The 26,521-nt window shown below is 42.7% G+C and overlaps 1 protein-coding gene across 1 annotated transcript in view; it reads left to right on the plus strand.

The window, feature by feature from the left end:
* TMEM132B (transmembrane protein 132B) overlaps positions 1–26,521 on the plus strand; it is a gene marked incomplete at both ends in the record, with an annotated part of 233,740 nt that overhangs the window by 55,861 nt on the left and 151,358 nt on the right. Inside the window, one exon of the mRNA XM_080628840.1 lies at positions 8,223–9,102. Within this exon, the coding sequence (XP_080484966.1) occupies positions 8,223–9,102 (880 nt within the window). The remainder of the gene's footprint in view (positions 1–8,222; positions 9,103–26,521) is intronic.

The following is a 26,521-nucleotide window of genomic DNA, read 5'->3' on the forward strand; positions in this document are numbered from 1 at the left end:
GTACAGGGATGGGCACGTTACTCACAACTGGTGAAGCCATCCCAGCATTTTTCATGAAAAGCTATTTTAGGGATGTTTAGAGAATTTTAATTTTTTTTTTATTGTGACTGTTTTTTCTATTACTCCAGCACGTAAACCCAAGTGCCTTAGTTACCATGTGTCCCACTGTACAGGATTCAGAGGGAGCAATAAAAGCCTCTAAAACTTACCTGAAATAACCTTCTTACGGTTACAGATGTCACAGGTTTAATGTCCTGTATCTCAGGTCCTTCCAGGCCTTGACATGATGGTAACACTTGGAGGAAAGGGGATCTCTCATCTCCCTGGTGGAATAACAGTTCTAGTTGAGAACCTCTGTTGATGCTAGATCTTTGGGTTAAAAGCTGTGACAAGTTTAACATGTGATGGTGATGATTCAAGAGGAGTTTGTGCTCCTAATGATTGGACAGTGTAGTTGTTGGCTCTATAATATTTGGGCAGGAATTGTGCTCAAGTGTAGGAGTGCTCAAAAAGAAATGATGGTGTTGGGGTGGCAGAAGGGTGCCCTGTCTAGGAAATTTTAAACCCTTATGAGAAGTGAATTTGAGTTGTTACAGTAGTGTAACACATTACATGCATACTCTTACTTCATCTTTCTGTGTTTCAAACCGTGTTACCTTTAAGCTACAAGAACCTCAGTCTTTGGAGAAAAACATATCAGCTTGGAGAACCATTCTCCTGTAATAATAATGGTTCAGCTGTAGCTTTATAGCTGTTAAAATCTTATGTGGTCAAATCCAATGGCTGCATGGACTAGCATGTAATTCAGAGGAGAAAGCACCGTGGCTTTATTGGTTGGGTTGCATGTTGTTTCCTGGCTAGGATAAATGCGTGGTCTGTTTTGGTAAACAAGCCTGAACTCCTCCTTTCCAGTTATAACAATCCTGTTAACAATGCTCTGCTCAGAGAATGGCAAATAATGAGGTGATGGCTTAACAGGGCAGTTCTCAACCTTTTGTAACTGAATCCTCATTTCCTTGGGGAGAAAAAAACACCTCTGATAGAGTGTATACTGCTGTTATAAGGGGTAAAAAAACTCAGGGTAAACTTTGTGTATTTATGTGATGCATTTACTTCACTTTGCATGCTCGTATGTGCTTGTGTAATTTTGTGTCGTCTTGCTTTGTAATTGCTTTAGGGATCACTTCTGAGGGTGTTGTAGATGAGGGAGTGCAGATTGAGTGGCTGTGCCTACTGAGAGCACAGATCCACTTGGCCTTGGAGCCCATTTCTGATAGCACCCAAAAGCAGATACTCGGCAGGAAAGAGTAAGAGCAGGCAAGCGCTGTAGATGATTCTAAATGTGCCCTGAGCAGCCCATGGCAGAGGTCTTAGTTTTGCATAGTGCTGATTTAGAGAGTGCAGTGAGCAGTATTCTCTCTGGAGTCCCACAGTTCACATGCTTTTCTTGCTGGACTAATGGCACTTTTAGTCTTTTTAGGTGTTTTCTTCCCCCCCCCCCCAGTTTTCTAAACTTTTGCTGATAAGAGGACCCTGAATTAATCTTCAGGCCTTTTGGGTATTGGATTACACTCTGCCTCACTCCTTTCTGTGCCAGCAGTGCTGGAACTGGCATGGCATGTTAATCCTGCTGTACCTATTCACTCAGTCGTAGAGGAAAATGTATGAAAACAAATTGCTAGTCCAAGCTAAATTTAGATTTATTCAGTTGGAGTTAATTATAATCTTTATTTAGTCCCAAGTGATGCCTTCTTATCATACACTTATTATAGCTGAGAAAATTAATTTTTATTCTACCATAAAGGTGAATGTAATAATCTGGGTTCAGGGAAGGGATTACTTTAATAAGATTTATAGGCAGCCTTTCAGACAGGATGGTTTTATTACTATCTGTAGGTGGCCTTGCTGTACGTATGTCTTTCAGTATGGGTGACTGTGCAGAATGCATACAAGCTGAAAACTAGTGAGCACCAGCTTGGAAACTTCCACATCCTACTTAATTTTTTGGCAGTGGTAAGCAGGCAAAGCACTTGACCAGCTTTGGAACACAATTATACAGTTTATTACTGAACTTGTGGCCTGATCAGGGGTTTCGTTCATATGCATGCCTTAATTTTGCCCCGAAAGATGTATTTTAGCAGACAGAAGATTTAAGAGGCCCAAGGCGTTACTTTCAAGCTTTTTGGAAGCAGAGTGATGCGCAAACATAGGCATGTGGTCTGGAAAAAGCAGCTTTAGGGAAGAGTGAGCTGTCAGATTTAATGGGCCAACACACTCCTTTCCCCATAGGCATCTACATCTGCAGCATGTAGATCTCCGCTGGCCACCGTTAGCAGTCGAGTTAGCTGCTGGAAATAGGCTCCTCCCAAGGGTGATTTATTACCTCTAAGATGAAAGTGTCTAGGAGGGATGGATGGATTCTAGAGAATCTTTCAGTGATTTACTGAGAGGTGAGACTGGAGTTGTGCTGACCTTAGATACCTATTTGAAATGAGATGGGCTAACTCCCATAGTGTGTGGTCAGAACGTGGAGCTGCAGTGGCACTTGGATAAGAGAAGTCTGAGACATTAGAAGGAAAGTGAGACAATGTCCCGGGCCCACAGAAGTTAATGAACCTCTCGTCATTCTGAGATTTTTGGATTAAGTAGACCTTTTTTTTGTAAATTGCATCTTTTCTCTTGTCTTTCAAACGAAGCTGCCTGACCAGCAACGTTCTGCAGAGCGAATCTGTCTGCACAAATGTGTAGTCAAGATGGAATGTAAGGGCCGTGAGCTGGTTGTGAGTTCTATCCTTACCTCAAACTAGGATAAGAAGATGAGAGAATGAGAAGAGCTCAAAGGGCTCCTATAATCTTTTCTCATGCTACAATTTTTTATATGTTGACAGCTTCTGCACTTAACACTTCAATGTTAAAAAATATTGGGATCTCTTCTTAGCTCTTTCTTGCAGTGTCATATCTTCAAATTATTCTGTTACAGTTGAAAAGACTTATTATGCTTTGCATTTTGTCTTTTTGTTCTGTGCTAGTGTGGCTCACTATGTAACAGCCTCAAGTACTAAAGGAGAAAGGCTTAGTTTTGAATGGTAGGTGATGGAAGTTGTTCCTCAGCAGGACTATGGAGGGTTTATCTCTTCCTTTTCCGTCCTAATGTAAAACTGAGGAGATGAGTCACAGGATGGACTCTGAATGTGGAAGTAAACAGTGACATCCTCCTTCCATGGATATCATATTAAATTTTGAATGAGTCAGGGAGAGTGTGAGGCGGGTGTTCATCTGGGCTCCTTAAATTCTCACTCAACCCAAACTTATCCTACTCATATAGTGCTCAAATGAGGTCTAAACCCGTGATACATTTCCACTCCAGTCATCCTCCTCATTTTCCTGCTGCCAGGATTAAGAGTCAGAGCTTCTCCAGCTGTAGCCAGGCCAGATCACCTTGCACATGGCTGGAGTCCTTAAATAGCATCAAGGGTTGCCCCTTGCATGGATGAGAGAAAGTGACCTACACAGCTGGTCCAGAATTAATTATTCTGCTATAATTTATCAGCTACAGAATTGCTTCCCTTGTGTAGACACCCTATTCTGGGATACAGTTTGTTTTTATTCAGGGATAATGCCTGCGTTTCCAGAGCAAAATAATTATTATGAATAGAGCCATTTTTTTGTAGTGGAATAATGTACATCTGTAGTTTGTTCTTTATGATCTTTAGCGAGGCCTGGTGGGAAGGGCTGGTGATTTTTCTCCTATACAGACAAGCCATTGATTGCCTCTGCATGAGTCATGGGTAACATCATAGTACTTACTGGCACCACATTACTTGAAATGATTCCTCTTTGTAAAAGAGGAATGTCTGCATGATCTCACGCTACAGTTCTGATGATGCTGCAGGAAAGCTGAATTTGAACATTTTCTCAGTTTTTCCCCAGGTGCAGGATTGGATTTCTTGTTTGTTTTCAGAGAAAAAGAATAGCAAAAGTTGCAATTTTAAACACTTCTTGTTCCTCACACCTTCAGCTTCAGAATTACTGAGGGCTTATGGAAGACTTGGCTCCTGTGAAGTAGCTTGCTAAAGTACAGGGAAGATTTAGATGTGAAATTTGGATTCATGCTCCATCAGGAGTTATTTTCCTTTTTACTCTCGAAATGATGAATTTTAAAGACTTTCTTCTTGCTACAGCTTAACGTAGATGCATTAGTTATTGCTGATCTGCCACTGCCACCGCTGCCTTCTACTAGGATAGTTGTTTTGCTTCTTATTAAAATGTATGAAAGCTAAGAAATGTAGCTTGGGATGAAATCTTGAGTTACATGAACAGCAGACTTTTATTGCACAGTGTGAACTACACCTGTGGCTTTGCGTGTGTCTTAGTTCTCTGCTGCTTTTTGTAGCATCAGTCCATGGTCCAGTGAGATTAAAACCAAAGGTAATGGATAACTTTATGCTCTTCAGAAACATCAGAAGGGTGTTTCCTTTCTGTCTGCACTCAGTTTTCAGGATGAGCTGAGCTATGAAGCTGTTGTCCAACTCAGGAGCGAGGAGGTTTGACATGAAATGGGAGCAATCAGATTTGACAAGTTGACCTGGTTTTGCACTAGGGGTCTTGGTATTTGGCTAGTGCAAGTAAGTGTTTTAAAAGGAGAAAAGCACCTCCTGAAAGCCTGTTAGAAGGTAAAAGTAATTTTAGAAATTCAAGGTAAATATCCCAAGTCTCATCGAATGTCTTAACTTCCCTCCATCTCCCCTCAATGCCTTCAGTGCCACAGTAGTCTGAGAAACAGACTGTTTTCAGCACTGGGCTCTGGGGATGCTCATTCAGCCTCCATTTACTTTTCTTCAACTCTTGCTCTCTTTTGTTACATAATTAGGACTCTCCCACCTTCTGATCTAATGTTCTGCCCTCTTTTGATCTTGCTCAAGTGCTTATTAAAGGAGCAGGTGATTTATTCATTTCTTTGTTGCAAACCAGAAAGCTGCAAATGTGTCCTGTTTGTGATTGCTGCTGTGGGGAGATTGATGCTGTGATGCTGATGCACTGAATTAAAAAGGTGGAGTGTTGGCCTGCCTTCGTATGAGGTATTTCTTTTTAGACGTACCTTCAGTGTCCTAAATGTTGCTAAATTCAGATATCATATTTTGTTGCAGGCTGGTTCTAGGACAAAGCCCAGACTTGTCTATTGGTGTTTATGGCTTCCCATATAAGCTTTCAGATAAAATTTGTGTCTCATTTTGTTTGAGTTACAGCAGGCTGATATCCCAGCCCTTGTGCCAGTTCTGAGAAGAGGCACTGAATGTTGCCACTGGAATGAAATGGAGGAAAGGGAAAAATGTACGTTCTAAGCTTCATGTAAATCTTTGCTCGAGAGAGAAAATATCTGCATAAAGGATGGAGGGGGAAAGTCTATAATATGAAGACAAATGCATTTAAGCTTTGCCTTGCTCATGGTTCCTCTTTAAGCTCAAGAGGTATGTCAGCGTTTAAATCTGTGTCTTGGGAGAAGGCAAATTTCAGCTCTTCTCCCAGCAATGGAGAGTACTCTTGCTGCTGTGCATCCTTTGCTTGCCTTTATGGCTACACAATTTTCATTATAAATGCAGTTTCCCCAAAGTATTTCTTTCAAATGTAGTTCAGTTTATCTACAGCTAATCCAGGAGGGTGCTTGTCTGTGTTTGACTCCTTACTGAAGAAACAACACACTTCCTCCCCTTGCTGCCTCTGGTTTCAAGTAGCGAAGTTCACTTTCAGTGACTGAGTTGTACAGTTGTACAACAGCATGCAAACCATGCAGTGTCAAGGTGCTCTATAAATAGCAGAGCAGTAATGGAGCTGCTAAAACACCGCTTGGTGACTTTGGTTCTAGAATTGGCATTGATCTTCTTTCTCCCTTCTCTGCGGGAGATGAACAGGACAAGGTTTGACCTGCAGCGTGTTTCCCAAGCACTTTGTTATTCAATGGTGGGATAAGAGCGTTGGGGCTCTCACAGAGCAGCACAGCAGGCAGTGGTGTGGGGCATTACCTGACCCCTGGTAAATGATGCTCACTACTGCTCTTTGCCTCCATTCCTGTTGTGGGTTGATGTGGTGCTAACAGGCAGTGTGTCCATCCCTGCTATGCAGCACCTGCTGTTTTCTGCACTCTCTCACCTGTGCCTCCTGCTTCTTACACTGCTTGTAGCTTGGTTTAGCCTCTTGCCTAGAGGGACTATGTCTGTCTTCTTCCCGAGTTGCTTATTACTACTCACACCTTCTGGCTTGCCATAGAGAACTGTGATCTCTGGACCCAGGGACTGCGCCAGGTGCCCATCACTCACATCTGGGTGAAATGAGATGTGGAAAGGAAGGGCTAAAGTTAATTTTCTCCAGTAGAAAATTGGTTGTCCCCTATGTGAGGTGTGATGCCATACCAAGCTGGCCCAGTCAATGCTCACATAGGGAAGGGAGGAGGAAGTTTCTCATCATCTGGATTTCTGCATTTCATCTGGGTGCCCAGGACTGTGGCTGCATGCAGCCAGAAGGTGTTGTCTGCACTGGCATGTTATGAGAGATGGGCTGAAGTGTTTATGCATGGTGTAAGAAACAAGAGGACACTCGAGTGGGGTGCTTGCAATGGCAGCTGCTCTGCAACTGCATTTGCTTGTGAATCTGACAGGAAACCCTGATCTGATCCCTGTGTGGAGTAGTGGGAGAGGTGACTGTTGATACTGCTTTCTGCTGAGAATTTTTTTTAGGCTTTAGTATTTTTTTCACATATTTACTCATTTCCACAAAGAATATTCCAGAAAAATCTCCACACAATTCAAAATACAGCACGAGTAAAGGCAGAAGTATTGTGATGAAATAAGAAGCGTTTAAATGAGTGTAGATAATCCCAAGCCATAGAAAATAAATGAGCAGATTTTCAACTGAGAACAAAAGTGGAGCAAAGTCAAATGGATGAGATTTGCCCTGGAATCTGCCTGCACTAAATGAAGGCTTTAAAAATACACAACCTGGAAAGTTAGCTTAAGTATTAGAGCTTTTACCTCCTAAATTGTACCTGCAAGTATCTGAATCATGACTTGTAGCAGGTGTAATTGTTTGTGCAGTTGCTGCCTTGTGTATCTGCTCTCCCCAGTCCTGACAAACAGTAAAATCTCCACTAAGCTGCAGCAAGAGACAACAAGAGCTTTGACCTTAGGCTCTGTCATTGTTCCTTTGTTATCTCTGTGCATTATGGAACTGCTTCATTTTACTTCATTTGGTTTCTGTTTATTTCTTCCCTGGCAGTCCCTGGAGCTGCATTCACCAGCTTTTTGTTGGAGCGTATGCATTGATAGTTTGAAAGACCCATCATTTCTTTCTGGTAGACTCACAGCCCAGATTGAATGTATCTCACTATTAATTAGAGATCGGCCCAAACCAAAGGCGTCTGTTTGATCCCTCCCTCCCTCTGGAATCTTTTCTTGCCTAGGAAAAATTGCTCAGTGCCGGCTGGAGGATTGACCATTGTGTTGCAGAGAAACTTTTGTGGTTTCCAAATGCGTTTCATTCTCCTCTGGAATTAAATCAGAAAATCTTTCTAAGCGTCTGCAAACTCTTGTGTAAAGGATTTCTCTCCTTCTCTCAAGTTCACTCTTGCCTATAAATCCATCCCACTGAGACTCCTATCAAATCCCATTTTTGTGTGTATGATAAGTTTGGGTTTCAAGAACACAAAGCCTTTATCAGTTTGCCACTAACTTCCCAACTGCTGACCCAAAGTAGACTGGGAGTGATGCACATTTGCAACCCCCATGGCATTATGTTAGTGACATTGGGCTAACGACAATGTTTCGATTTATTAATATTCAGTATGTTAGATTCTTATGTATGTTGAAACATGGATGAGGAAAAGTTGTAAGTTTGATCTGGCACTAAAAGAACAAAGAGTAACCAGCAAGAAGTTTTGAAACTTAACTGGGATCTGGCCAATCAATCTCCTTGTTTTCTCCAGTCTTGATTAATGGCTTTCAAGTAGATCTTAGTTGGGGAAGGTAGAGAGGGAGCTTACAGCTGATGCAGTGGAATGTTTTCAGTGTATGACCTTTGAGCCAACAGTGTTATTCCATGGTACCCGTGTCAGATTGTTCTGTAATTGTGGCTAGCAGTATTGATCTCTGTGAATACATTGCTTTCGAGGAAAACTGAGGGGCGTGCTAAGCAACCATTAGAGTTGTCTTTCTGTTTCCTTTGGCCTGCAGTGGTGGAGAGCCGAGGAGGGATCATGGACAGCATACAGAGATTTTCAAACCTCCCAACGTACCTCCCTGCAAGCTATCAAATCTGCAATGCTGATACTTTCTTCTTCCTCAAAGAAGGCAACCAGGATATCATGAGGAACTCCAGCTTGCAGTCTAGGGTGGATTCGTTCTTTATATACAAAGCCAAACTGCCACCTGTCCTAAATGCCACGTATGGACCCTTTTCTGTTGAACAGGCTGTTCCCTTGGACCTCATGCTGACTTCTGCATCTTTTGGTTTCTCAAACCAATTCACTTTTAATTGGAAATTAAAATCTCACATAATCAACAGCTCAATCTATTCCAACAAACCTAAAATACAAACCTTGTTCTATATTGTGGGGAAGGACTGGGATGACTATAATTCTGAGGAGATGTTGCCTTGCGTGAAGATGTTTGCTCTCCTGGAGTCTAGAGAAGTTGTGGCCAGCTGTAGGTTGACAGGTCATCTGGGATTATGTGTTGCAGAGCTGGAATTATCTCCTACCTGGTTCAGCTCCCCTCCACCCCTGGTTTCAGAGGAAGCAACCTCCCTGGAAGGGATTACTGTGGAGCTCTTCTATAAGATTTATACAGCAGATGGGGAGTGTTCTCCAGAGGATGAAAAATGGGAAAACAATATCCATGCAGGTCAAGATAATGAACAGAAGGCTTTGTCAGCTATGGAGAGGATTGGTAGCATTGTTGTTTACCCAAATCAAGATGAATTAAAACAGTCTTCACTGAGGCTGGATGAAAATATCGTTATTCGCTTACCACTCAACCCGGTCAGAGAAGGTGACGTTGTGACCTTTCATGTTGCCCTGGCTGAGGACTCTCTAGCAGACCAGTTTGTATTAAGGTAAGAGAATTTTTAAAGTGCTCTATGCTGAACAGCCCACAGATAGGGGCAAATCTGTGTCAGATGTAATTTCGTTGGTTGCATTCAGGGTTTTCCTCAGAGAACTTTAGCATTTCCTTTCCAACTGGGGAAGATGATAAATAGTTTGTAATTATCTGTGTGGATGACGCTTTTTTGAACATGGGAGTTGATTTTAAAGTATGAGCTATAAATTTTTGTATGATTATTTTTTTGTTGTAATTCTGTTTGCTTCTAGTCATTATTCTGCCTCTCTAAGTCAGGCAGGGTGACTGCTGTGATCCATTTTGCTAGACAGTTTGCAGGAGGGTTTTCCAGGTCTTCAGTGAAGCTTCCTCTCCTTTATCAACTTCCTCACCATCTTTCCAAAGTACATGGGGTACATCTTGCACAAGGTCATATGTGGTGAGGAACTATTTTGTTACATTCTACAGAGGGAGCTGAGAGGTGAGAAAACGAGACGTGCCTCAGCTTGCGTAGGAAGTCTTTGGCAGAGCCAGGATTTGGATCCAAACTTTGCAAGTTGTCTTCATTTGTCTTTCTATAAGACAGCCCATCCTTCCTCAAGCTTCCTCAAGCTTTTGACTGCTTGTTGTATGGGCCATTTTTGTTTTAAGCTTTGAGACTTTCTACTGACCTTTACTTGTGACTCTGACTGTAATAGGAGAATTCAGGCATTTCTAACTACCCTGAGGGTTAGTGCTGTGTATTTGTTATGTCCTTAGCTGTCAGGCTGCGGGTTCAGAGCTGCATGGAGACCAAATTTGGAGAGAAATGTGAGCCAGACTGGGAGAATAGAAGGGCCAAAAGGTAATTGGAAAGTGTCATATGCAGTGAGAATGCAAGATGCTTGGGAAAGAAGGAGTTGCAGCCTGTGCTAACAAACCTCAAATAGATTCATGCCTTGCTTCCAACTTTTTGATCCAAGAACGATGGGAGCAGCACATGATAGAAGTGCACTTTGGGGACAGATGTTGAGAAAACAGACAGCAAACTTTATGCAGCACTTGGAAATCATTCAACGTTTGTGAAATAGCAGATGCATATTAAGAAACCTGCAGATAGATGCGTAAATCAGGACAAGTGGTTCATAGCACAGTGCACAGGCAGAAGGAAATAAATGGTCCGCAATATCCCAAGCACTACTTAGGGATGGGGGGAAATATGTGAGAAATATCATAGGGTTTAACTAGACTTTAAAAGGTTTGGGTAAGGAAAGGTCTTCCTATAAACCCAACCTTCTTGCCTTTACATGGCTTTACTGATTTTTGTTCATTAAATATGGTTTTGTCCAGTATCCACTGTCAGTAGATAGACCAACCTCATCGAGCAGTCGGGTTTCAGTGCTATAGAAGAGAGATTATGGAATTTGCCTAGGGCTCTGCAAAGATTTAACATTAGCTCTTAATTCTCAGTTTTTATTTCTCTTTGCCACACCACAGATAAAATTCCCTAGGTATTAGAGACACTCTTAGATGAGGATGTTTTCTTTCCACTGGAATTTCTAAAATAACATCTACCTTGTAACAAATGGTGCCAGGTTAGGGGCTTGATGTTTCTTCTGGCCAGGAGAGCACTAAAAACTTCTTGCTGAGCTAGTTTTGAAATGCTGTCTTTCAAAAGCAAAGTAGATTCTGGAAGCACTGAGCACAGCAACCAACGTGGGCTTTCAAGGAAGCAGAAACAGATGGAGTCGGGAGCCCCAGGATGGAGCCACAAGAGCCTGGCTACTGCCGAAACCCTCATTGTCTCCCACAAGCCTCTGTGACTTGCGTGTCCCCAGCCATCAGGCAGGAGTCACTTTGTGGCACGCTCCTGACCTGCAGCGTGTGCATTGCTGTGCTCCTGAGCTGCTGGGAAGGCAGTCAGGTTTCCATGGGGATTTCCTTCTTTGAAAAGTGTTAATCTTGAGGAGATGTTTCTGTTACAATAAATCAGCATGATTTTATATGCCCAGAAGTACTTCCTTAAAAAATTCAGGATTGGCTCTATGCAGCCTGAGCCTATCTGGTCCTTCTTTTGGCTTTGCTCGCACTGTGCTTTTCATCAGAGAAATTGCAAGTGTTTGTATTTAACCTTCAGTTGAATCCTGAAGAGACAGAAGGCCATTCTGCTCATGGTTCACCTGTCCTTCAGGATGGAGAGAGCACCAGCGACTGTTGCTATGATTATTTCAAATGACATACCTGGGGCCCATGGAGAGATTATTCAGCTGGAGTTTGCATAGCAGGCAGGGAATTATGCTGAGGGAAATACAATCACTATAGTGCCTGCATCTAATTTATACAGTTTCCCTTGCAGGCTTTCCCTGTGTTTCAGCTGAATGCTAATGTCTGTAAAAACCCAGAAGGTTTTTATATACATAGAATTTCTGTGTGTTATAGCCAGAGAAAAATACATTCAAGTGAATGCTTGCCTAGGGAAATATATTTTTGCCTAATATAACTGATTGTTTTTAATCATATCTATTCTAAGTGTAGCAGGGTGAGCTGCAGTCTGGCTTATATGAGATGATAGATCAAAATCAAGTCATTCTCAACACAGCATTTGATGCCAACTTTAAGCTTTGACAGTATGCAAAAGAGCAGATACGTTCAGTTTTATGCACTTCTTTACTATTTCATGCTGTGTTGTGTAGTATTTTATTTTATGTTGTATTTTGTTCTAGCAAAACTGACTTCAGTTCTCATATAAAAGCAGATTCTTCCTCATTTTGGTAAAATGTGGAATTTTTAACCAAGCTTGGAAACTGAAAAGCAATTGGAAACACTTTCTTGATTCAGCAGTATGGTTTAGTTGGAAGATACTTGCTCTGCAAGCTCCTGTCCTTCCAGTAATGTCACTTCCAGGGCGAAGCTTCAGCTGTCACTTCCAGTCCCTTTCATCAGTCCAAACTGGTTTGCTCTGGTTAAGCTAAGCCTTGGTTGTTTGTTTTCATTCAATAACTACAATTTATTATGGACTGAAGCTCTGGTTGTGCTGTGGTCCGGGGAATTTGTTCCGTTTCACACTGCAGTACAGCCGGTGTGGTATGGTGCAGTGAAGGACCCAGGTATGTCACAAGGCACAATTTGGAGGCTAAGTGTGCATTTAATGCTCTCACTAGACTTGGCAGTCATATTGCTCACTTTGTTGATAGATGATCTCTACATGTGTGCAGTGAAATTCTTATGATACTGGAGAGAGATTAATTTGTGGCTTTGCTAGTCTGGTCTGCGCTGTAAAATTTACCATCTGTGAACATAAATTTTGCCCATTAAGTTTGATGGGTTGCCACTAACCATAGGTTAACCAGAAAGATAGGTGGAAGGGGCTGTGTTGCTGTGATTAAACTTTTTTATGGGCTACCTAGTTTAAAAAAAAAGAAAAGGGAAAATGAAGCACAACTTTGAGATTCCACCAGGACTAATACAGGCATCAGTGTCACAAATATGCCGGTACTGTTTGTGTTTTGATGCACAGGAGTCTCTCTGTTACCTTTTGTACTGCCAAACTTAGGTGAAACATAGTAGTCGAGGAAAGATAGAAACTGGGGCTAAAGAAGGGGCGACACCAACTTTTGTACTGTTTACTAAACAGAAGAAGTCTCCTCGTACAGATGGAAGTTGTAAAAGAGACAGGAGAAAACTATTCTTGCTTAACTGGAAGGAAGGAAGGAAAGCTCACTCAATAGCACTGGGAATGGCTTGCATTTATTTTGTGATGTGTTATTATTTAATTCCATCTTGAGACTCAGTGGGGGTATTTAAAAGAAAAATGGGGGTCATTTTGTACAGCAGGAAAAGGTTTAATGGAATAAATGGACAATTGCTCCTTAGTTATAGGAAAGAAACCAGGATACTCTCTTTATAAATAAACAGCATACTTTTGTCCCATTTTCCAAGTCTCCCCATTGACACCATCAGTGAGGATGTGCTTGTAACAAAGGCTGAGCACTGACAACAATTTGTCCAGTCACAGACAAAACATGAGTTTGTTGGCATTCCTTAACTGTCACTAAACATGAAAAACCCATCCTTTCTTTAAGGCCAGTCAGAATAGAACCAGAGATTGGAGATATTCCAGGAGTATCTCCAGGAAGGGGCTGAAACCAGGTAATGAATCCCAGGCTAGAGACTTGAAAGCAGCTGGGATGCAGCCTCTGTGTGGAGGGGAATGGCAGGACCATGCAGAGAAACCTCACTGTTCTTGGTGCCTAGGCAACCTCAGGGAAAAGCTGCTGCTTTGCTCTGCTGTGCTCCACGTAGTGCAGGGCAAAGATTGCTCTTTGATTTTTGGCTGAACCAGTACAAGGTGTAATACATGCCAGTTGGCTTTTATTGATTATTCTCACTAGGAAAAATGATATCAAGGATTTATATTAATAAACATATATCCATATGGAGGAGGTTATGTCTCCTGCTAAGGAATAAAAATTGCACAGGCCATTAAAACTGGCTTGCAAGGCTTCTGCGTTAATAATGAAAGATCTGTAGAAGTCTGAGCAGTCGTCTAGAAGGCCAGAAAAAGATCATTAAGAGGATGTCTCCTGCCAATAGCTGCCACGAGCAAACAAAGGAAAGAAAACAGAAGGTTTTAGATCTGGAAATGCATAGAAAATGAGAGCATACAGACTGTGGGAAATGCAGCCTGGCTGCGAGTGAGGAGGAGGCTCTGCGTGGCCTTCGGTGCCTGTAACCAAGCTGGTATGAATGGGGAAGGAGGGCAGGATTATTACTGGTGAGAGAAATGAATGATTAACTGAGGCATCATTTTAGAATGAAAATTCAGCAGAACTGAAAGTGTCGAAAAGGGGAAAAAATAGACTTCTGAAATTCATCAGAAGTGCTAGTTCAGATGTAGAAATAATTACAGAATTAAAGCCTTACTGGCCACTTGGGAATGTTTGGGGTTTATGCAGAGATTTTAATAAACCCAGAATGAATGTTTAAATTTGTTATTTCTCTCTTCTCTGAGTGTACATTGAACTAAATGTAAAATGAAACAGTAATATGTAATACTAATACAAAATATCAAGCACTGCAGTGTCTGGAAAGGCCAGAGGTATCTGTGCAACCTTAACTCAGTCCCCATGTATATACACATTATAACATTCCTCAAAGACAAATTCACATGATTTTGTTTCCAGATCTCCTGCTTCATTCAGTGCATACGTTGTTTTCCTCCCACTGTTTTCTTTTTGTCACTGGACAGGGAAGGGAGTAACATCTTTCAGGACACTCCTGTGAAGCCCTAGGGGAGCTGTCACCAGAATTTTTTTAGCTTGGATAAACCATTTCTATAAATTCTCTCTCAGAAAGGGTTGAACCATTCTTTCACTTTTCCATTTGAGACAGGCACGTGGCCCCAGAAAAGTAGCTTCAGCTGATGAAAGCCTGGCATGATGGTATGGAGTTACAAATTTCACAAGGATGCTGTATGAAGTGGGTAGACCTGAATCTCTCTTGACTCAAGTGAAAAGAATATCCTCCCTAGGTACCCGCAGGCAGTGCCTGACAGTGCTGCACCCATGTGCGCAAGCCAACCTGCTCTGGAAGGGGTTGTACCACACTGCCAGGTTTTCTCTCCTTTTCATATGCTCTAAGATAACCTTCTCTGCCCTAGCCACAATGGAGAGGGAGAAGACAAGAAACCACCCCTCATACAGTCTTAAAACCAGTTAAAACCAACAAAAAAATAGCTCCGCCTTAGAGCTCAAGCACTCCTAAAAGCTTAAAACCCAATGGATATCTGACAGTGAATAAATGACCCAGTGAATCCTGAAAGACCCCGCAAGACTATAGTCAATAAAGCTTTTTAATGGAATTTTAGATAAAGGTCAACTATCTGCTACAATAATCAGCCATCCGCAATCACTCTTCACAGGGATAAACCAGGCAGAGCAGCAGCCCCATGCGACAGCGAGAAGCTCTTGTTAGTAGTTCAGTATTGGCTTTGAAGCACTTCCAGACGGGATCCCGGTGCATGGTGATAAATGCTCTTCTTTTATTGAGACGTTTTCTGACAGCAGCTTCTGTTGCCTTGCAGAAGGGGTCTGGAATGTGCTGCTTTGTCCAGAAACACAGCTGCTTCTTGCTGTGGTGTTATTAAGGTGTTGTGAAGGTAAAGGAGGATGAGATAGTGAGAGAAGGTAAAGGAGGATGAGATAGTGAGAGCAGGCTGTGCTCCTGGGTTTGGGAGCCTATAGCAAGTGTCCCTGCTGTTTGCCTCCTCTCTCACCCTTCCTGGCTTAGGGATGCTCCCTTCTCCCATGGGAGTGGGGAAATGTTTGGAGTTGGAGGGGTTGACCAAAATGCAAAATTAGATGAATTATAAATATTTAGCCTGTGTATTTCACCAGTGTTTTTCACTGGGAAAGTGAATAGTGTGGCTGCTAGTTATTTTTAATACTGACAACTTGAGAATATTTCACATGTATGGTGGGGGAACACTGAGTACAGCTGCAATGAAATAACGACCCACTTTCCATTGGAAAAGGTGTTTGGTTTGCCTTGAAACCCTACTTTTTCTTCTATTTGAGTCGTGCCAGCAGCACAGCTATCTCATTCATCTGCCCATCTGCATCTATGAGCACTAAGGGATGTGGCAATGTTATGTAAATTAATTTGCTGTATCTCATATGCAGAACCATAAAGTGGAAAAAAAGAGAGTTAGTTATGTTGATTTTAAGTCAGTTGGTGTGTGAGCAGGCATCTGTGTCTGCAGGACTGAACTACAAGTGGGTGAGCAGTGCTGTGTGTAACTGGTGGCAGCATATCTTGTTTGACAGATCAGATTGTTTTGCACATGTGTGACAAATAGGGTTTGTAATAGAAGCCCTGACAACCTCGTCTGCCAGCCTGTTAGCAGCCACTGCTGTACTCTGCAAACGGAGATGATGTGAAAAGCAGTTCCTGTGGATTTGGAAGGTGCCAATATGCCATGTGACTTGACACAAGCGCAGCCTTGGTGATGATAATGGAAAAAGATTTTACATTTTTAAATGGTTCAGGTTCTACAGGCTTTTTCCTTGGCTGATCCCCGTCTCTGAGAGCTTCGACATGACAGCTCCTGCTAATTAACTCCAGGCAGCTCCGGCACAGCCCAGTGGTTGCTGCAGGGCCAGGTGCGGAGCTGCACAGCACTGCCAGCACATGCAGCACATTGCATTGAGAGCAAGGTATGAGCTCTCATTAAACTACTTGTGATGCAGAGTGTGCCTGGGAAGAAGCAAGTGGATTTTGGAGGAGACTACTGCTAAAAGGACCCCTGTGGTTTGTTGTATCTGTTCAAACTCCTTCTATGCCACATGAAGCTGTGTGGGGTAGTGATTGCTCTTGGACAAGGAGCTGTGTCAAGGAGCTGCTGAAATTTCAGCCTCTCCAGTTTGCATAGAGCATTGTCACTGCTCTTCCCCAAATCTCTTTTGGTTGTGGCTGTCCTGTCTGTAGTTGCCTGCAGGAGGGGACAGGTACCTTCCCCTTGTTGGGATTAACATTGGTGCAGATCCGAAATGGGAAGGGAAAGCCTCTGAAGAGATGGAGTTAGAAGTTCAGTTTTGCCTGTGAGCACCTGTTTCTGGGTTCAGTTACCTCTATTACAACGTACAGAAAGCTGCCTTCAGATGACAAAACTGCTTAGATACACAGTATCACAAAGGGCAATTTAAGGAAGATAGCTGCAAGATTAATGTTTTCATAGTTCTGCCTTTGAGTGATCATTTCAATTTTGGGGACATGCTGTGGCTTCTTGCCTAGTGTCCTAGTGAGTGAGTCCCTGGCCAGGAGCCTGGGGGAGGTGTCTTTGTTTTGGACAATATGCTGAGTGGTCTCTGCTTTGTGCTGCCAGACAATGATGGCATTGATCAGCTTCTTGTAGGCTCTTCATTAGCTGGCAGTGCAGTAAATCACTATCTTGTTTAAACAAGTCAGACAGACACAACAGTGATTTGGTCGTTGATGCAGTTAGTTCTGGCATGTAATGAATAGTATTGAAAGTATAAAAATATGTCTACTTTGAAATTTACTTTCTTCCTGAGATAATATTTTGGACCGTGCGTTGCTGTCTTTTTATCCTGGTAAAATACTATCCCATGAAGTTCATGAAGCATTGCTTTGAGTGAACACATTGATCTCAATTTCTTCGTGTTCCTGCTGATGCAACAGAGAGTTGGTTTCATTCTTGTGTTTACCCACAAGTTTTGGATGGCCTGGTACAGGAAGGTCGGTGTGATGGTTGGCTGACAGCTCTGTGAAACAGGGACTTTCAGAAGGAGCAGGAGACACAATATTGCAAGAAAATTGTCACTGTATTTTCTTCGTTTTGGGTGCTCCTCTTATGCCTCCCCCCCCTACAATTTATGTCAATAAAGGACTTGTAAGAAATGGTTTTGGACAAAGCAGAGCAGGGACCTGTGCTTCATGTGAGGTATTTTAAGCTTCATATATTGCCATGTGTGCCTCGGATGCTGTACTCGGCCAGGGTATGAAAGAAATCATATTAACAAAGTTATTGGATCCCAGATGAATCAAAAGAGCTGCAGGAGAAGAAAACAGTGACAAATGAGTCTGCCATCCTGAGGCACAGCAAATGGTGCTTACAGTTAAAGCTATTTCACTTCTTGCAGTATTTGGCTGCCAGCCCTCCAACACTGTGTGGGCAGTGAGGAGCGAGGCAGTGCAAGGAAGGTGATGCAGGGCTACAGAAAGCCCCCATGCAGTGGAGCCAGTGCTCTTTCGCATGGGGGGACTGCAGCAGGAGCTCTTCCCGAGCTTCCCAGAACACAGGGAGCTGCTCCTGCATGGCAAGGTTCAGCTCTTATCTCCCAGCTTTCACTGTGCCATTTAAAAGCCCTATGCCCTGAGCAGTGCTGGATGTCAGTAGCCTGTATGGAAGTGCTTCATCCTGCGTTGAGGAAAACATCTCTAAAATATGTTCTCCTTGGAATCCTTGCAGAGATGCTGTGGAATTGGTCAGAGCAGTAGAATTTCCAGAGGTATCACAGTGAGGAAGATGCTGTTGTGAGTGCCATATTCAAGCAGACCCATGTTTGTTGGGCAGATTTGTCACCCTTATCACTGTGAGCCGCTGGGCATGGTTCTAGCAGCTCTCTCTCTGCTCCTGATGTGCTTTTAAGTTGCTCACTGGGACCAAAATATACCTTCCCCTCCCCACCGTATCCTTTTAAAAATGTTCCTGCCAAGGGAACTTTCTTGGTTGTTGTTTTCTCACTGTGTGGCCCAAGCTTTTGTGGCATTAATGAAGGAGTCCTCAAACGCATTTTTGCTGAATCCCCATCTCTAATTGCACCGGTCCGAGCAGGCAGCAAGTAGGAAAGGAAGAAGCAGAAGTGTGGGATAGGCGATGCCTTGTTCATGGGCTTTCCAAGCATCTGCTCAAATTAATGAGGGTCTGGGCAGAAAATGTGCCAAATGGCCACAGGAAGCACACGTATGAGCACTTTGATGCAGATCCCTGATGGAAGATGGTGATAGAACACACCAAGTAATGCTGGGGGAACGGTCTGAAAAGTTTGTCCTATCCTGGGAGGTGACAGAGGGAAAGGGAGAAGCTGTAGCAGCCTGTGAGAATCTGGACCAGGATCCAAATGCATTCTGAGTTCTGGGTTGGTTTGGATCTGGGAGTTGGCTCTGGCCCAACTCTAATTTAATTTGCCTGGCCAGAGTCTTCCCTCACACAGCAAAGAAGGGTTATTTAATTGACTTCCGTGGAGTTGCTTAGGGCTCATGCCAGTAAAACTGTCTGAATTTGATTGTGTGCAAGGCACATGTGTGTGCCGGTGCTCTGGCTTCGTGTTTCTGATAATTGCAGGGAATTTTGTTAGGGGCAGTGGTAACCCTGGGTGGGTGGATAGGACACAGATGGATAGGGAACGGTTATGTTTTGGATACTGTTTTTAATGACACACAGTCACACCAGTAGTGCGGTCTTAATTATGGCATTTCCTGCTGTACTCCATAATGTGGCATAAGTACCTATGCTCTTGAGCTAAGATGACTTTTGACTCATTTGCCAAAGCTAATAACCCTTTAAAAATAATTTAAACCTTTCCAGAAGTATTTCAGTGGTGCTCCTGGGACCAGTAGTCCTTTATTTGCTATGGAGCACATACTGAATAGTGGTACTGTGGACTCCCTCAAATACCAACCTTATGTGAGATGTAGTGATTACAGCAATTAAATCCTCTTTGCCAAGGCAACCAGAGCTTTATTTCAAACCGAAGTTAGATTTTTTTTCCCCCAAAATGAATCTCTTCTACATGCATTATTCATTTGTCTCTGGAACAGCCTGTATGAGTTGGACGAGCTCAAATTCAGGAGTATTACTTATTAATTATTGCATTGAGCTAACGTCTGGGATGGACTGCCTTGAGGGATCAGAGAGTGCAGAGTTCCCCCATGCAGCCAGAAGCAGAACAAGGCCAGAGCCCTTGTCTCGAGGTAGGGTTTGAAGACTTAACAGCATTTCTAGAACAACTTGTAAAGAGTTTGTGTTTGCTTTTTGCTTGACTCTATAACCCAAGGAAGTTTGGTTATTTCAGTCCAGCGGATGCTTAGGCCAGTACTGTTTTGACCATACTCTTAAACTTTTTTACTTAAATATTTGATAAGAAGTAGGTCATATCAGCTCAGGCTTTCCAAGTCCAGCTACATTTGGGTGACTGGAACACTGAATTCCTTGTCACTGTGGCTTTCACTTGGAGGGGGGAAGGGCAGTGATCAGAAATGATGCTTCAGATGGAAAATTTACTTAAACAATTTTGGAAATTCTAGCTTAGGATGTTTCTTTGATTCTTTTCAAAAAAGAAAAATACGTTAAAGAAGTGCCTATAACTCCTGCTTTGAATGTGCTACACCCTCAGTTTAAGATGGAGTTCGTCTGTTTCTGCTGTTTTATAAGTAGCAGCTCGATTGACAAGAAAACGACAATGATTCTGTTGAAATCTGTACTGCTCTCCTACATTCATTATTCCTGAGATGACTGAAAGATTTACAATAGTTTATAATCTGGTATCATTTCATTCTTCTTCTTGGTATTATTAATCACCTTGTCATAAAACGTCAGGAGAACTTTGTTCAGCTTGCATGACTTGGGCTGAGAAAGCCATACTTCAATATTAATGTTTCTTAGGAAATTGGGTAGATATCTTTGCATTCGGGGAGCTGTAAAATGGATGAGTGATGTCCTTTGACTACACATTAGGTGCTTACAGGGTGCTGAAATTGAAGAATGGCTGGAAGAAACCTACAGCTGTATCAGTTTGGGAAGAAAAATGACTGTGCAAAGCAGATCTGGTTCAGGTCAATATTTGGTTGTAGACATCTGAGCTCACAAGTACCGTGGGATGATGCATTCTCGTTGGTGACATGAAACCCTGGTCCCAGTTATTTGGTCATTTGAAGATTCTGGGTGGAATTTCATAAGCCTGGAGGCAGTTACCCAGGATCCTGGCTGGGTTTCAGCTTCAGTAATTACAACTTGCCAGTGCAGATTCTCTCTACCTTTTAAATCACATCCGCTATTTTTCACTTCCTTTGTTGAACCACTGTGTCCCCCGTGCTGTTGTTGATGATAATAGTTCTAATGCTTGGCCTATTTCTGTAACATTATTTTATCTGTAACGTCTCGTGGTGTTTTTACAAGAAATGTCTGTCATTGCTTTCATTTTACACATTACTATTTTTATTGCTCACGTTCCAGTGATACACCTCAAATAGCAGATGATTTCCAAAAGGAGGAAGGCAGTGTCCTTCTACCCCCAAACTTGTATTTTTCAATGAGGACTCTAAAGCCAAAGGGATGTTTCTGCCCTTTCCTTTAGGTCTCCTACCAAGGCAAATGCATTTGGGGTGGCCAAAATTGAATACCCAACCCCAGGGTGGTGAGTTTGGTGGGCAGGGAGGTGCCAGCCTGCGCCTGCTTCCCGTGCTGCACCTGTGCTCTCTCTCTCACTCTGTCCCTTATGGGCCTGGGCTTTTCCCAGCCCACCCGTAACCCCTCCATCCCGAGCCTCCGCAAGGGAGATTCAGGACGAGTGCACAGGCTCGATCTGTGTGCAGGCCAGGAGAGGGCAGAGCGGACTTGTGTCTGGCTTGTGTCTGAAGCTGAAAACCCAGGCAAAAGTCAACTGCAGGTCGGGAGGGGAATAATTTTGGGCAAGGATGTGGCTTCGTGCTGGCAGAGGTGCCGCAGCTGGGATGGGAAGGTACTTCAGCTGTGATCCTCCTGAATGGACTCAATGCATCATCTCAAAAACGCTTCTGTCGGGGAGGACTTAGCAAGGTGTGCACCCTGTGGGCAAACCCTCTGCTGAGGGCCGGAGACCCAGTGGCCTGGAAGGCTCCCCCAGGTATTCTTCCTTACTGAGGAGGAGCAGGGCTCTGCTGGGGTGTCCTCCACACATCCTGGGGTGCTCCCGGGCAGTAGATACTGGGTTTGTGCTCTTGTGCTACCCCAAATTGCATGTCACATGGCTCTTTCTTTTTCATTTTTGTTTTCTTTTTTAACTTTTCCTTCCTTAAATGATTCCTGAAAGCTGTGCCTTTTATGAGTGCTCTGTGCCTCTTGTGTGTGCTGGACATTGCAAGTGCACTTAACAAAGCAAACTTCTTCATTGGCCTGTAGGTTAAGTAGCTGTAAGTGAGCTTGTCTCTTTACAGAGCAACTTGCTGTTTGGACTTGAAAAACAATGGAAATGTAGTTAATGTTCAGCCTGACAGAGTCTTAGCAAACATATTAAGGGCTTCATTTAATAAAATCATATTTCACTTTCATAGACAAGAAGTAGAATAGATTTGAGTCTTTTTTAATGAAGAAAGCCCTTAGTAAGGCACTTGCAATCCTTCTTTATGTGAAGCTCAGTCTCAGGTTTTTTTATTTTAAGAGCCAGGGAGATTTACTGCAGCATTTTCTAAATGATGCTGTGCTTCCTTTGGAACAGAAGGGAAAGGGGAATGTATCATCATGTTAAACAGATATGAAACAAAAATGTGGGTTTTTTCCCCAAAAGAAAAGTTAAACATTTGCAAGAAAAATGTTCTTCACAGAAATCTCAGTTCTGCTAAACCCACATTTACTGTCAAAAAATAATGGTGCTGGATGAGCTCTAATAATAAACCAATTTGTGTGTACCAGGGGAGTGGACTTTTCAATTTCTTTGGTTGTAAGTCATGCTGAAGGGCTGCCACTGGGCTATGAGAGCACAGATATTTGCACACTGGGATTTGTGTCTACTTGAATTATGCGAATAACTCCATTGAAGTACAACTGGGAAAAACGTCATTGTGTGGCTTATGGAAACGTGGCTTTTTCCTCCATTCAGTGATGTTTGAGCAGCTCCATGTATTTTTCTCTCAGATTTTATTTTTTCATTCTCTTTTCTTAAGCGCTCTCTGCACAGTGCCTCGATGGTACTGTGCACAGATCCTGTGACGGCAAACTCCTCATTTCTGGGTAACGGGAATGCCATGGCTAAGGAATAACATTAATGAATGGGCTGTGAGAGGGCACATGTGCTGCACAACACTCACCGTTCCTTCATTGGTCCCATTTGTTGAGATCAGCAGTGCACCAAAGCATGCAAAGTTAAGATTTGCTTTGAGAAAAATTGAGTGCTGTTTTTCCCTGAAAGAAGCTGTTCCTGTGGACGTTGCTGCCAGTTAGCTTGCTTGGGAGAGTACGTGCAAAAATGCAGTACAGAATTGGTACAAATGCAGCTAAATTGAATGCATTTACAGATGTAAAAGGCTTGATTTTTTTTTTTAGGCTTTCAAAAGTCTTTGGGGTGAGGACTGGCTATGTAGATTCATAGCATCTTACATAATAGGTCCCTCAACACACTGGCCTTCAGGTGCCACTGTGGTCTGGTGGGTTTAATGGTGATGGTGACAATGCTGGTCCCACACAGCTTATAGACCCACGGGTTTCCAAGGCAGTGCAGGTACCTTTTATCCTCTCTGGTCCACAGTCAGTCATGCTTGAGAACAGTGTGAAAATTGGATTTGTCAACTAGTAATCCCTCAGTGATCGATAATTAGTTGTAATTATGCGCTATGTAAGTGCTGTGGAGAGAAAATTAAAGCTTGTGGTTGGAGCAGGAAATGAAGAATGGCAGGTACACCAGGCCAGTTGGCAATGGAGAAATGCAAGTGAAGAATGGCAAGTTAAACTGCCTGATATAGCTGGGCCACGTCACAGCTATAGGGGCAATAGTGTTCAGGCTGAGCTTGCTGACCATAAATCATTGTAACTTGGACAATGAGGAGGTTTGCTTTTTATTTGCAGTTTCCCAAAAATGCATCCAATCCAAAATGTCATGAACAAGCCCTTATTTGTGAGGAAGTATCCTTTGAAACTTCTTCTGTGTTTATAAATCAAAGATCCTTCCCCCACCCTGGTTTACATTTTTGTCCAAATATATGTGCTAGGAGAAACTGAAATCACTGCTTGAGTATTAACTCCTGGGACTATGCCATCCTTTTGCACTCCTTCTGAAAGGTGCAAGCCTAGACACGTGGTTTGGTTTTGGATAGAGGAGGAAAGGTCTTTGGTTTGCTTCTTGTTGCTTTGTTCTCTGCTCAGAAGAGCACAACAGACCACATTTCCAGATGGGCAGAGATATTATTCCATCTTTTCTGTGGAGGCTCTGAAAATCCAGTTTTGTATGTCCTGGGATTTCTGTGCAGGCTTTGCAGTTAAATCAGTCAGATTCTTGACAGTCAAGGAGTCAGAGAGGGTATTTGTTTCTTTATCTATATACCCATGGGTTATTTCCACTACCTTATATGTCTGATTGTCATTCTCTAAATAGACATGCAAAATGAAACTGTTTAACTGCAGGAGGTGGGAGTGAAATAGCTGGAGTAGACCTATTACCCAGTGGTATGTGAGAAAGAGCCAGCAAAATTTATGGTTTGTGAAGAAGCAGTGTATTTTTAAGCTTCTTGTATTCCTACACTTCACAGCCAAGATTAGCAGCTTGTTGACAGCTCCATGATACATTTGCTGTCACCTGGCTGGAGTCCGAAGCAAGTGATAAATTTTTAGTTTGAATGAGCTCGCGTGACATGCAATGACAGATATATTTTTGTTACTACAAGTATGTAGCATGTCCTGTGGTTGGGGATTTTGGTGCTATTCTTGGTGTGGCCTTGAGTGATTTGCTTGCTTTCCTTGTGCTTCTGTTTCACCGTCCAGGAGAAGATGGGGAAAATGACACATTCCTCATTTGCTGTGATGGCTCGTTCTTTTTCTGTGTTGTTGGAGCCAGGCTCGTATCATTCTCACTGAGTTCAATAGAGACTGGCTGCCAGCTGGAGGCAGCTGGTGCTCTGCAGAAAAGAACCCAACATTTCCAGTTGCTGTATGTCATGGATCTTGGGTATATGTCACATGAACTTACATTCAAAAACTTGGGTTTGGAATGATAATACTACATTCTGGGAAGATTCCCCTCCCAGAATACACATTCAGTGTGGGAGGAGGACAGTGTGAATCAATTTTGTCTTCATGTGACTCGGAGGAATTGAGTTTGCAGATGTTGCCATGCATGTAAAACCATAGTACTATATATTGGTGAACTCTATTCAAATGAAGAAGAAAGATAAATACTAGTTTATTGGATTCCTTCATCTTCCTAGTTTCTGGTGTCTAAATTTATCTCAACAAAGTGGAATCTGTCTTCCTCAGGCCTTTTAAAAGGTCTCACTTATATCAGTGTTAGTAGGATGTGACGGTGTTCAAGCTGGTGTTCTGCTGCTTGAGAAAAATCTGATTGAGGTGAACTGGCTTTGCTTGCAGTGGGAAAAGGGAGAGAAGTCCAGTGTTTTACCCCAAATCAGGAGTTTCTGTATGCTAGGGAGCTGGAGCTGGCCCCAGACTGTGCTGGAGACGTGTCATCTGTGGCAGGTCAGCAAGGGAAGTGGTGACACAAACAATATTCAAAACCACTGCAAACTACAGCTGAGTACTGGGAGGTCTGTTTAGGTATAGAACTTGTCTTCACTTGTAACAGCAGCTTTTATCAGCTTGAAAAACGGGAAGTTTGAAAAGCATGTAGTTATTTTATTCCCTGGAATAGGAACATTGAATTTTCTCACTGAAGACTACACAGAAATGTATGCACACTAACTACTTCAGTTCTTCACTTGGAGGATAAAAGCAGCAGTTTCCAAGCAGGGTAATACACGTCTGTTTGATGGGACTGCTGGGAGGAAGCAAGTGGAGAAAAGAGGAGGCTGCTGAGTCTGACAGGGAGGAGAATGGACAGAAATGCCACACTGCAGCACAAAGGCATTGGAAAGGAACTTGACTTGTGCATGTAGCATGGGGACTATGGGAGGCTGTTCCTTCCCTTCAGTCACCCATAGAAACAGGGTTCTGCTTCTGAGGGTATCCATAGCATATGTGTAGCAAATGGATTCGTGCGGAGCTCCATTAGCTTGTGCTGTGTGCTTTCTGTGGCTGGCATGCCATGGGGGAACTTGGCAGAGGTTCACTTTGGTGGAAAGCAGTGCTCTGTAAGGGGATTTTACAGTACATGTACATGCAGACTCCCTGGATCAGGCCTGATTAATGGATTTGGCCAGAAAACTGAAAGGAGCAGCCAGTTTGGGAAGTGACACTGCTTTGCATGTGGGAGCATCTGTGCCCTCCAGACTGCCAAGGAGGGAGCAGCAATCTTAGGGAGTGGGTAAAATAAGAAGCTATACATATACAGTAGATATATGTGTAAAAAGAGGAATGCCCCCGCCTCTACTGGATTGTGTATTTGTACTGTTCTGGAGAAAGGTTCCAACTGTATTTAGAATTGGGTCTTTTTGAATTTGAGAGCAATTTAACGGTAAAACATAGCAAATGAAAAATGTCAATATACGATAAAATGCATACTTTAAACTTCATGTTGTATGGGTTTATTTTTCCTAGACAGTTTTCTGAGGTTTTAAACCCTGGATGCCTCCAGAGAGCAAGAGATTTGGTGCCAAAAGTCGATCTTGTTAGATGGCTTATGCCATTTTTACATACCTTGGGCTACAGGGATTAATAGATGACATGGATTAATATTGTTTCTTTTAAGTATAGGTATGCAAGGCAAATATATTTGAAACAAAGGAAGTATCTATGTCGATACACTGAGTTTTTACTTTGAAACAGCTTAGTTGTTTATGTAAATTATTTTGCTTCTGTGTTGCAAAAATGGAGTAGGAGAAAACCAGAAGAGGACAGAGAAGCCAAATTAGCTTGAAAACACGTATCTTGGATGCTGGAGACTGAGATGATGTTTCAAGAGACAGAGAAGGTGGCTCTTTCCATATCAAGGAATTTTTTTGCTTTCATGCAGGCAGAGCAAGGAATTAAGTCTGGGCAAAAAGCTCAAGGGTTGTGCCTATTCAGCAATACCTTG

Source organism: Psittacula echo (assembly GCF_963264785.1).
Source record: "Psittacula echo genome assembly, chromosome: 13".
In the NCBI taxonomy this organism is placed as follows: Eukaryota; Metazoa; Chordata; class Aves; order Psittaciformes; family Psittacidae; genus Psittacula; species Psittacula echo.